The sequence below is a fragment of the Mytilus edulis genome, chromosome 11 (genome assembly GCF_963676685.1).
Source record: "Mytilus edulis chromosome 11, xbMytEdul2.2, whole genome shotgun sequence".
Classification (NCBI taxonomy): Eukaryota; Metazoa; Mollusca; class Bivalvia; order Mytilida; family Mytilidae; genus Mytilus; species Mytilus edulis.
The window spans coordinates 63,029,832-63,043,204 of record NC_092354.1 but is presented as its reverse complement, the minus strand read 5'-3'; the positions used below and the strand labels follow the sequence as shown (position 1 = coordinate 63,043,204).

The 13,373-nt window shown below is 32.8% G+C and overlaps 1 protein-coding gene across 1 annotated transcript; it reads left to right on the top strand.

The window, feature by feature from the left end:
- Window positions 1-642: 642 nt before the first annotated feature.
- Window positions 643-7,962, top strand: LOC139495984 (uncharacterized). Its single transcript, XM_071284413.1, has 5 exons — window positions 643-1,017; window positions 2,199-2,219; window positions 2,852-3,169; window positions 6,746-6,844; window positions 7,883-7,962. The coding sequence occupies exons 1-5, from the start codon at window positions 711-713 to the stop codon at window positions 7,909-7,911; spliced, it is 774 nt and encodes a 257-aa protein (XP_071140514.1). The 5' UTR covers window positions 643-710; the 3' UTR covers window positions 7,912-7,962.
- The last annotated feature ends 5,411 nt before the right edge of the window (window positions 7,963-13,373 follow it).

Sequence of the window (13,373 nt, the reverse complement as noted above, 5' to 3'; positions counted from 1 at the left end):
AACTAGCAAAGGTCGTCGTATGGCTGAGTTAAATACATTCCACTTTGTCAGCTACAAAATCAGTCAAAATTCAGATGATATGAATATGGTAAATTCATTACTGTCAATTCAGTACATTTCAGTAGCTTTATCAACAATTCAGTATGTAGATGATCTGACCGTGAAAAAAAACCCTGTACATTCAGTATTTGTCGTTTGTTTATGTGGTTCATAAGCGTTTCTCGTGTTTTATATAGATTAGACCGTTGGTTTTTGCTGTTTGAATGGTTTACACTAGCTTAATGTACTTCTCCTTTAGCAAATGTTTAGATATAAGAGATATGATTTTACAAAATCCATTTATTGCAATTAATGGTGGTTATAATTTCGATAGGATTATGCATTAAAAAGTTATGGACGTACGCTGTCATCTATTTTTATTTGTTTCTATCAGATTAAAAAGTTCGATCAGGTTGTATCAATATTTGAATTTCAATCGGACAGATCTGCCAGAACATTATTAACACCCATATGTTTCCATGTACAATTTTGTATCTGTATGGCTTTTCTCAATTTACATCGGAAATATTACAGTTCAGTAAACAGAACGTATGAAAATTAACCAACCACAATTTTACACGTATAGGTCAATAGAAATCCATTACTAGTATATAAGTACTTTATCAACTTTTGCCAAGTGAGCATTTAAAGTACATTCCCATAAAGGAAGAATGAAACTTTTCTATCTCCCTGTTGTGTTTGTTGTGGTCTTTGGAAGCAGAGGTAATGTTCCAATTAGTGATGCCGATCTAAACGAGCAGCACGGTGATCCTCCTTCCTATGCACGTAATCGGTATAATTATGGTTACTCTTCAAATGGTGGAAATAATTTCTACCCGTATGATGCACGTGTAAAAGTCCACAATAGTGGACACATTTACTCTCCTTATGGTGGACACAGTTACTCGTCGTATGGTGGACAAGGTAACGGGCAGTATGGTAGAGAAAGTAGCTTTGGCCATAGATTTGGACATCTAGGTAAGTACAATGTACTTAATTCATGCGATCATGAATTGTCACAATGTACGTACTGTTTGAGAAGTCTTCCTTTCTTCTGACATATTCTAGCATCATTCGTATTCAGAAGAGGGGATATAGAATTTGGCAATAAAAAAGCAGCTCAATGAAATCTTCTAACGATTAAATACCTAGTTTCTCTCTCATTTACTTATATAAATAAAAGCAAGTAGTATGCCGTTGTTCGAAAGTCATAAATCGACCAAGAGAAAAAAATCCGGGTTACAAACCAATGCAAAACACTCAGAAAGGAACTATCAGATAACAACTGCCATTTTCCTAACTTGGTACAGGACATTTTAAGAACAAATAGTGAGTTGAACCTTGTTTTACGGCCATTTTTTTATGAATGATAAGAAATATTATTCCATTTGCATTATTCTGCGAAATTCTGAAATTTAGTTAAAAAACCCAACAAATACCCGCCACTAAAACTGGAGTCTTCTAATATATAAAAGCATAGCGATGTGAAAAAACGTTGAACACGCACGCGGCCATAGAATAGTTTTTCGAAATCTCGACTTAGTCACTATTTATCTCGGACAGTTGACAAACAATTATAAACAACAGCATAAACACAAAAAAAAAAAAATATTAGAAAAACAAATCTATAATTATATAACTCTCATCTCACTTATACATGTCGTGTATTAAGGGAGTTCGCTACTAACTTGTTTCTAAATAATAAGCTGTTCAACACAAGTATAAACTGATAGGGGGTTAATAAAGGTAAATGTGCTTGGTTTTGAGATATTAGCTATTGAAATTTTGGCGGGAAAATGTTCACTCTTGACTTTTCATAGCTTTATCATTGACAAGTTTAAGTTATAAAAGGAAAAGGGGAAAATTGGCAAAAAATGTTAAAGCATTCAAATGGATAAAACCAGAGGAGTAAAAAATCTGACAAAAATCCGAAAACATGACAAGCGAACATCCTTAAGCTGAAACGAAAACAGAAAAAAGAAAATAAATACTTTCAATATGCATCTGTGGCAAGCGAGAAATTGTCAGATTAACATTGTTTAGGGTCTATATTGATTATATATCTATAGATGCATTACACAGTATTTCGAGTTGGAAACATACTTACATGTTGTTATTCAATACATTTTTTATATAGTGATTTTGTATTTCTTTTACAGAATGCCTCAGGAAATGTAAAGGTAAGTAAATACATGTTTTGAACGCTATATTCTATTCCGTAATCGGATTAGGTATGTATTATTACTAAGTTAACGTATAAATGATACTTCTTACTACTCTTTTATACATTTTTTCCTGTACCATATCGATATTTTCAAAAAAGAATTACGAGTGATGTTAACAGATTTTATTTCTTAAACATAACTTTGAACTTCGCACATCTTTTCAATTTTTCATTGCCGACGATTTTCCTTACTGCATATAAAGTCTTATACAGGCAAATATTCTTATTTATATTTTAGCATGGGGAATATCATAAACAGAAGTTTTGCAATATACACACAGGGCTCCAATGTAATGCTGACTACTTACCGATCAACCTAAACAAAATGCAATTTGACAGCATAGTCAATAAGTTATTCATGTTATTGGCAAAGGTTTTGTAATTAACATCACATAAACTAAATCAACCATACTGCAACTCCGACCATTTTCACACCTTAAAATAGTTGAACCGACCAAAAGTTCGAATTAAAATTCAGCATTGGAAATTAATTTATGTCCGAGATTTTGCAATACACAACACATAATATATACTGCAATTCCGTGCCTTCAATTAACTGATAATTCAGAAATTCCATATATATTTCAGCATGGAGAATAAATTATTGGCAGAGGTTTTGCAATAAACATACCATAAGACTTTACTGCAATGAAAACTATTTTCTGAAAATTCAAAATGCACAATATGGAAACATACCTTGTCATCCGAGTAATAAAAGATTCAATGGTCACCCATCGTGTCAAGCTAATACTGGTCAAGTTCTGAAAAACGCTAGAGAAAATTGTGACTATAAAAAACAATGTACAGCAAAGGTGGATAATAGGCTGTTCGGGAAAAGACCCGCCTTCAATCACTATTGCTCCTACCATGTTAAGTCAATATCATACTATGCAGAATATGAATGCAGTAAGTATATGAGTATTTGACACACATACCTAGCTCAAAGGTGAATTCGCCGTTTCAGAATCTGAAAAACCGTGCGTAATCTCATTGTTCGTACCCCAGAAAGAAAATAACGTCACGTCATTGGTTGAATTTCATTTGTTTATTACATTTTGAACTAATCACGACCTTTTGGTGTTCACTTTAAAAAAATATTACCCAGGATGCAATATATTCTGAAACGTCGATTGTAAAAGGTGGTAAGTATATAAAACCTGACAAATTCAAACCATTAACTATATCATCTACCGAACGAAAGAAAATAAACACTGTCATATTTCTGACTTGTACAGAATTAAGAATAACGATGGTTTAAACCCTCTTGTATGACAGGTATAATATCAATACGTGTCTATTAATTATTATACACAGAATAATACATGGCAAAATCCGTATCGCATGTTGTATCACCGGAAGAAACACCTATCAGTCCCGAGTGTTTTGCCATGTATTGATATGTTTATCATTTTTTTAACAAAAACAGATTCGCGATATATTAGGGGCAATAATTGTGAGGTGGGACTTGGCTCGCCTCATTTATATGAAAACAAATAATATTGTCTTGTCACACATAACAAATGAAGATTCTGGCCCCACATACATGTTTGTAATCATAATCATAATAAATTTCACCTAAATAAATATAACATTGTCTATGAAAATTAAAAAAAAAAATGTAAAAAATTAGACATGTGGCACCCTCCGTGTTGCTTATATGATAACAAATCCGGTAAATAGTCTAATTCGGTAGGTCACATTTCCATTATAATGATAAATGTACTTCTTAGCACATTAAAAGGTGATGATGTTATCATGAGTATTTTGATCAAATGAAAATCTTTGGTCTGAATCAATTTAAAAAATACCCATTTCCTGTAGAAAGTATTGTTTTTCTAAAATTCAAACTAAATGAGAATACATTTCGTATCATGCCAGGAAATACAGCAACTGAACGTCATGGATTAAACTTTGACGTTATTCGATATATGACGTCATGCCCGGTATGTGATACGGGTTAAGCTATGCGATACGGGTTTAGCTATGCTATACGGGTCTAGCTACTTTTAGTATGCTATATGGGAATAGCAATACGGGGTATGCGATAAAAGGTATGCGATACAGACTGGAAAAAGAACTGACATATATAGTACTCATTCTTCATTCGATACTGTTGTTATTTAGGGAGATGAAATTCGTAATCTTATAGAAACATTACGCTAGAGTTGTTGGATTTTTGCCTTAGAGTTGTCAGTTTGTTTTCTACTTTGCAGGTTCCTTCGGTATATTTCGCCTTTTTCTTGTTTTCCTTTTTTTTTAAATAAGCACACAGCGGAAACACACGTTTAACCCCCTGCTTAAAATTTATCCTTGAATGGTGTTAACTTTACTTTGTAAAACCCCTCAAGTAGGCAAATTAATTCCTGTGCAAATACAATGTATTTAGTGTTACTATACAACATATGTCTTTTTGATTAATAAGCTTACATTTTACGGAATACATTTTTATCTCACCTGGCCCACAGGGCCAAGTGAGCTTTTTCTATCATTTGGCGTCCGTCGTCCGTCGTCCGTCGTCCGTCGTCCGTCGTCCGTCGTCGTTAACTTTTACAAAAATCTTCTCCTCTGAAACTACTGGGCCAAATTAAACCAAACTTGGCCACAATCATCATTGGGGTATCTAGTTTAGAAAATATGTCCGGTGACCCGGCCAACCAACCAAGATGGCCGCCATAACTCAAAAACTAAAGCATTTAGAGCAAATCTAACAAGGAGTAAAATTGTTTATCAGGTCAAGATCTATCTGCCCTGATATTTTCAGATGAATCGGACAACCCGTTGTTGGGTTGCTGCCCCTGAATCAGTAATTTTCAGGAAATTTTGCTATTTTAGGTTATTATCTTGAATATTATTATAGATAAAGATGAACTGTACACAGCAATAATGTTCAGCAATGTAAGATTTACAAATAAGTCAACATGACCGAAATGGTCAATTGACTCCCTTAGGAGTTATTGTCCTTTATAGTCAATTTTTAACAATTTTCATAAAATTTGTAAATTTTTATTAACATTTTCCACTGAAACTACTGGGCCAAGTTCATTATAGATAGAGATAATTGTAAGCAGCAATACTGTTTAGTAAAGTAAGATGTACAAACACATCACCATCACCAAAACACAATTTTGTCATGAATCCATCTTCTTCCTTTGTTTAATATTCACATTGACCAAGGTGAGCGACACCACAGGCTCTTTAGAGCCTCTAGTTTTGTTTTTTTATTCTTCAAATTTACTAAATAACTAACTAGTATATGTCTTTTATATATGTAGGACTCAAATCTATGATGGGTTCCAAATCTATGGCAGATTCCTAATCTATGGTAAATGTGACGTCATGTCATCTCAAATCTATGGCAGATTTTGTTTTCTTCAAATCTATGGCAAGTTTTGTAATATCCTAAACTATGGCAGATTTTTGTTGTTTCCAAATCTATGGCAAATATTGTGCAAACGGAAAACAATGCAGTACATTTTCAACCAATCATTTGTCTTAAGCAAGTTGAAATGTACGACAACGGGCAACAGTTGTTAAATAAACATTCCATAATGGTCTCCCCCCCCAAAAAAAAAAGAAAAGAAAAAAGATAAATTCATATACCTTAATACCGACTTCAAGATGAAAATGATGTGATCTGTAAAATAAAAAATAACATTTTTTAATCTGTTCATGGTACCTGTTTAACCCATTCATTAAACCAACTAATAAGTCATTTAGCAAACAAAAAGGCCGCTTTTTATTAAAAAAAAAATATAAAAAAGTAACAAATAAAAATGAACGGTTTGAATTTTCAAACAATATTTATTTCAGCGATATCGTTAATACTTCTTTATTATTTGATGACGATTTGAATCAAGTTTGTATCCGATTATTTTATCTTTCATTCTACCAACTGTGCCAGTCGTAGACAGTAAACTAAGTACTACTAAAACTTCTTTTCTAAAATATGCGGTACTGAAAATAGCGGTGCCCGTATTCATCTCGGACAGCGACCGGTACAGCACGTTTTGTCCCTCTTCGGGATAATAGGTCACATCTTCCTTTAAACCACCCGCAAATTGTTCTCAGGAAAATACCTTTAACTTACTTGAATTGTGTTCAAATCTATGGGTTCTGCAATCGTTAGCGGCTGCGAAGATGTAAGATGGCGTTATTCAATTGTGACGTTGTATGTTATTCTTTTCCCCAAACTGCCATAGATTTGGAGAAAAATAAAATCTGCCATAGATTTGAGTTGTTTGGCGTTTTTAACGTCACATTTGCCATAGATTTGGAACCCGCCATAGATTTGAGTCCTACATATATATGAACATAAAAATCATAGAAAATTTCGTCAACAATTTGTAATGTGTTTGGAAGCAAATGTTGCTAATGAACTCTGATCACAATTCACATGCTTCATTTTATCTACCATCCCTTATTTACAAAATAGATATATTTTAAAATGAAATGTCATATAATTCTATCATTTTCTTATCACAGGACCTTCAAAAACATTGTGCGCAGCTTTTTGTAAGTGCCGACAAGCACCTTCCAGATCACCTAACGGATACGGAAGAAACACTGCTGCATATTGCAAAAGTAAGTCTTTATAGTAATTCTTATAAGTTCGAAGACTTTTTCTTAAGAAAGTGGATTTCCAGTAAGGAGCAACTTATCGTGTAAATAAAACTGTTGAGTAAGCAGTTCGTTCAATGCTTTTTCTTATAGTTCTTACAAGAGGGACTGACTTTGACATACATAATATGATAATGAGCATATTCTAGCATATATGAGCATAGAAGTATGGATAAGAAACTAAAGAATAGACACTAATAGATAAATACAACTATGAATAGGGAATAATGCAATGATACGACATTAAAAATAGTGAATAATTGAAAATACTGGTAAAATAGAAATATATTGCTTAACGCAAAAGAATACAGCGATGAAAGAACAAACATCCACACTGTCATACAAAGTTACAATCATGCTGACAACAGTGGCGGATCTAGAAACTTTCATAAGTTGGGTCCCACTGACTGCCTAAGAGGGGGCCAACTCCCGTCATGCTTCAGTGATTCCCTATATAACCAACCAATTGTTTTCCACAAAAGAGGGGGCCCCTCTAAATCTGCCTGTGCACAAAACATTTTTATTTAAGTTTTGAATGATCTATTGATTGCCTGTTGTCTGCTTAACGTCATGATGTCATTGTTTTATACATAACCAGGACGAGTCTAAAATTAAATATATGTTACCCGTAAGGAGGTTAATTTACCCAACATAATATACTAACATTTGAACAAATTACCAAAAACAAAATATTGCACAAGTAACCACATTTTTAAAATATACACGGTCTAACCCATGCAATTCCCCTCCCCTTCATACACACACTTATATTTATATCATATTTATATTTGGTAACTCGAATATGTTTAAAAAGAAACAAAGACGAAAGTATAAGAGTAACATCGTACTCATTGGTCTGTGACCGAATGTTCCGGTCAATGGAATCAGTCTGATAAAAAAAAAAAATCAAAGATTTTTATAGTGTTTGTATTTCCATTATTATTATTATTTCAAATTCGTATTAAACCATTTATTGCAAGTTTTTATTTATCTTTATTTCAGAAAAGTACAAGAATTACCTTCATTATTAGAACGCCAAAAGTTAATTGTCAAGACTAAAAAATAAATTTGTCACATTGTTAGATGAATTTTAATAAGCGTCTATTGTGTACATTCAACCATCGTCGAACATTGAGTTCGATCAGGTTCTATATGAAAGCATTTGTGACAGACTTTCGACTGTTGGCAAATAGGAATGCCCACAATAGGTCTTAATTCTAAGAGTACTGCAGAATCATTCAGCTGTATAAATTGTTTTGTATTGATATAATTGAAATGCCTTTATAGTGCATGCTGCTAACAAGTCATATATAATTAAAAACTCCGTTAAGTTAATTTGTCAATGTATCAAAATAAAATTTTGCAGACACTGTATGATTGCAAAGGAGAAAAATCTCCATCAGAGCCCAGATGAAGTAGAAGTGAATAACCTTAGACCACGATACGATTTTAACTAATGAGTAAAATCCATACCGGTTAGTAAATACAGGCAACAGTAGTATACCGCTGTTCGGAATTCATAAATCGATTGAGAAAAAATAAATCCGCGATACAAACTAAAACTGAGGGAAACGAAGAGGAGAACTACGAGCTTTCAAAGCTTTCAAAGGCACAAAAATGACAAGAGTTAATTAGTCAGACGAAAAAATGTATGTACACACCAAAAAAAGAAAATAATGTAATATACATGATATACACAGTCGAAAGACGACTCAATTACGGACACCGGCAGGTATATGCATAATGTGGTGAGGTTAAACAGGTATTTTGTCAAAAAAATCCTCCCCTAACCTACACCAATGGTGCATCAGTACAACACAACAACAAACAAGAATCATCAGCTGAAAACCCATTATACCGATACAATAGACTCAAAGTACAGATTTGAGAGTTCTCGCAATTACTGAAAGTTCGAAGCTAATAGCTACTAAAAGGTAAAACCACAAAAATACTGAATTCCGAGGAAAATTCAAAATGGAAAGTTCCTAATCAAATGGCAAAACCAAATGATAAAACAAATCAAACGAATGGATAACAACTGTCATACTCCTGACTTGGACCAGGCATTTGAAAATACAGAAAATGCTGTAAAAAGGAGTGTATAAGTACACATCTAAAAACCAATTATGTAGTGTAAAGACATCATTCTCAATGCAAACAAATTCGCACAAAACCTGTACCAGATGTAACTATTAGCAGAACACACATATTAAAATCCCTGCTCCCACGTTCATATTTATGAGGTGAAACTGTGTTTTGTTACAACGATAAACTAGAAAAATCATTCAGATGAGAAATCAACTTGTGTTGTGTTGAAAATATCAAGTCCTTTTTATAGAGAGTCAACATCAAATTATTTAAATTAGTTGTGTCAGATTAGTATTGAATTCAACTTTCTTTTTTGACTGTGTGAAGTTAGTTAAACATATTTCTTTATGGTGGATTGGGAAGGAAGTTATTGCAACTTATATTAATCCCTTTCCACTTTGCGGGTGCGAGTGCTGTCTTGTAGTGGCATTATCCTACTCTTTTACGAAATCTACTCTCTTTTAAAACGGATGTGAAGTTATATTCAACACTCTTGTTTTCGCGGAATAAGATTACTTAAAAAAAATTTAAACATTACTAATTACTTTAGCAATTGAACAAGCCAGTTGAAATGTTTTATTTTATTCAAAGGAATAAATAGCACGAAATATATCAAATCTTTTTTAATTACAAAATAAATAATTAAAAGGTCGTTTTTCTTATAAAAACATATTAGACATCACATTTTAAGGTTGTGCATCTACTAGTATTAGAAAAATTTATTAAACCGGCATCAAATAAGTTGATTTAAATCTCTTATATAAGGTTAGCGTTAGAGTTAATATTCCAGAGCTATTTTGTGTCCCAATGAAAGTTGTGCTAGGCTTGCTTCAGCTGACCCCTATACAAAAAGTGTACTGGTTCCGTAATGGTTCAGTGATAATAGACGTCTCACAAAACTCCGAAATATAACAATGAACTAAAATTAAAATCATACAAGAATAAAACGGCCAGAGGCTCCTCAATTGGAACAGGCGCACACATGTGGCGGGGCTTAACATGTTTCATGAGACCACAACCCTCCCCTGTACCTCTAGCCAATGTAGAATAAACAAGCACACAGAAATACGCAGAGTAAAACTCAATTTAAAAGAATTCTAAGTCCTATGTCAGAATAAGAAACGAAAGAAACAAATCAAAATGAAAATGATAATAAATTTACAAAGGACTACTTTATATAAAGCTAGCAGTTACTGACATACTGTGGATTCATTTATTTTCGTGGGCACCAATTTTCGTGGATTACGAAAACTTGCATGTTCGTGGATATTAAATTTCGTGGTTTTGCCGAAGTCTGCATATAAGCCTATAGAAAATTTGTTATTCGTTGAACATTTAATTTCGTGGTTCACCTGTATCCACGAAAGCCACGAAAATTGGTATCCAACGAATAATAATGAATCCACAGTATGCCAGATACAGACATCAGTTAAACTGATTGAAAGATTATGTCTTCATCGTATGAATAACAAGCACAATCCCTTCCTGTTGTATTTTTGCTAATTTGCTCCTGAACATTCATGAAATATTTGCCACTGGCAACCAAAAATTGATAATTTTAAATAGGTTGTTTACATAGAAATTACAAAGAAACTTAGGATTCAACCGCCCCTCGGGCAAAGTAGCCTTATAAATGGATTTTAATATGTTTAACATGGACACATCTTCAATTGTTTCGGTTCGTATATTTACTTGACTTTTTTAAACATTCAGTTTTTTTACTTAAAATTTAGCGTTTTACATTGTACTGTTTTCGAGAGCAACTTTGGTGTATGGCCAAAAATGATTAAATCGTTGATGTAGCTGACAGCTTGACACTCCATTTACACGCCCCATTCGGACTTTAAGTACCTGTGTTCTTTTACTTTGCACAAAGTTGATTGTCGTACGATAACTGAAAAATGCACAAATAACAAATACGGAACAATGATATCCCTTAATACAAAAACAAATTCCCTTTTCCTTTTGTTTGCTGTTTAAAAACAGTTGTTGATTTAGGGTCCCTAATGGAGCTACGTATACATAAATGCATATTCTTTTCACAAGCATTAGTCCAAACGTTGTCTTAAGATGCAACCATTTAACTATAAAAGTGGGGATATGGTTGTTTTGTCGAAGTGGGAAAAATATCGCGCTCAGCGCTAACAATTTTATTAAGTTTTTGATCGCTATCTATCAAATTATTTGGTTCAAAATTTAACACTATAAGTAAGGCATGGGGAAAATCTGGATTTAGAATATTTATTTTGTCCTCTGTTTGCACATAATTATTTTTCTTCATCAAATTGCGGATCAGAATATTTTTATGTATCATTATTGAAGCCCCTCGTGGAAGTATCCAACTACAAAAATTACCATTTTTCGCTGATATTAACTTTTGAAAATAATTTTCAAAGAGCCGACACCTACAAATAGATAGATGTACACTTAATGTACAGCGGCTACTATTACATAAATATGAAGGCTAAAAATAATGTTCATGGTAAACGTTTATATGATATGAATGTTTTCAGCGTTTACAAAACCAGAACGATAAGTTGGATGTTAACGTTTACTTTATTTGGTCTTTTTAATTTTATTTGACTTTATTGGCCTTTTTAACTTAATTTGATTCGGACGTCACTGATAAGTCTTTTGTAGACGAAACGCGTGTCTGGCGCAAATACAAAATTTACATCCTGGTATCTACCGTATCTATAATGAGTTTATGTGGATATCTTATAACAGTTTCCTGGCTCCAAGTTACTAATATTTGATCTTACACTTAATTTAAGCGATTTTTTCTTTCAAAAACCTCCCAGTTTCCAGACTAGCAAAACGTTCATTGTGACACCATGAACTCAGTATTCCTACCATACTAAATACTTAGAACTGAAATCATTGAAGCAAGGCAATATATGATCGTCATGCAATCGATAAAAATGAACAAAAAACGTTAAAAGTTAAGACCGAAGCGCTTTCCTGGATCTACCTTCTTCAGGAACATAAATAGTTGATTAAAACGTTAAAAATGATCGTTCAAAATGTACATGGAATGATACATTCATCTGCCGACATGATTGCGGAAAGTAAGAAGTTGTAAAGCAAAACACGACAATTTAAAATCGAATGAGATAATACAATTGAGCCACTTTATTGCTTAAAGTTCAGTATAAAATATTTATAAATACTCAGCCTAACCATACTATTTGACCTACTGGAGGAAATATTCAAGCCTTTGTTGGGACATGATGTCTGTCCTTTATTAAAAATTGTTTTGTTGTCTCATTTTCGTTCACCATGTTAAACACTACATTATATTTCCATGGTATAAGACTTAACAGCAGTCCATCAAACGTTAGCTTTGACCTTACTACCACACTTTAACATCCATATCGTACCTGCAAGCCCTTAACGTATATTTTTTTTCGTGCTAAGACTGTTATGGTCATTTTTTTCTATAGATTCACAAAAAAAGGTCTGAACGGTTTACTTGCCATAAATTGACGTGAAAAGTGTATAAGAAGAAATACTTTGCATGAGTAATATTTTGTCCTGTCCAATACAACAGACAAAATTTAACAAAACATTTGATTACATATGAGATCCTAATCCTAAATGGAAGTTAACCAATCAAATGTTCACCCCGTTTTCCTGTGAACGAGCTTTCGTTACCATGTAACCTCATGTTATCAAAACATTCTATTAAAACACTGAATAAATATGATTTTGACTCAAAATTATTTTCCTGCAGTTAAATTTAGGGTTAATTTCCTACAACTATTAAATTCAAGTGATTGTTTTTCATGTTTTTTCGACCATTTTCGTCTTTCACCGTATATGACGTACTATGATTTGATGGAATTACATCTAAATGACTCTTTAAATCGTTATTGAAACAAATTAAAAGGAAATTGTCCATTTGTTTGTGGAAATCTTTTTTTTTAATCTCATGAAGTTAGTGTGAATATTTGGCAGAGGGGAAATATACTGAACGTTAAATATCATCATGACGAATAAATGGATGTTTTATAATTATACATTAAACAGGCTGTCTCTATCAGCTCTCTAAGGGTTGGGCAATTTTATTATTTGTTTCAACCCCTATTCCAGTCATACCAATACGTAGATATGAATCTATTATTAGTCAATTTTGAATACTTTCGTACCTTACTCGTTAAAATATACATAATATTTGCCAAACATAGATCAGTGTTTAGCTTGCATCTGTTGCACCTGGGTGTATGTAATGCGCATTAAAAAGAGTTACACAACATTATACTCATAACACATTACAAGTTATCTGCATGAAATATTTCTATAATGGTTGATATATTTCAATCATGTTATAGGTACAATAATTATTAAGCCTAAAACTAAATTGTTAACACAAATAACAATTATAATTTAAAAAGGTAATTGCAAA

Excerpts from the sequence above, each read along its gene's own strand:
- LOC139495984 (XM_071284413.1), top strand. The coding sequence starts at position 711 with ATGAAACTTTTCTATCTCCCTGTTGTGTTTGTTGTGGTCTTTGGAAGC. Across the intron at positions 2,220-2,851 it reads ATGCCTCAGGAAATGTAAAG|CATGGAGAATAAATTATTGG; the intron begins GTAAGTAAATAC and ends TATATATTTCAG. Across the intron at positions 3,170-6,745 it reads CTATGCAGAATATGAATGCA|GACCTTCAAAAACATTGTGC; the intron begins GTAAGTATATGA and ends TTCTTATCACAG.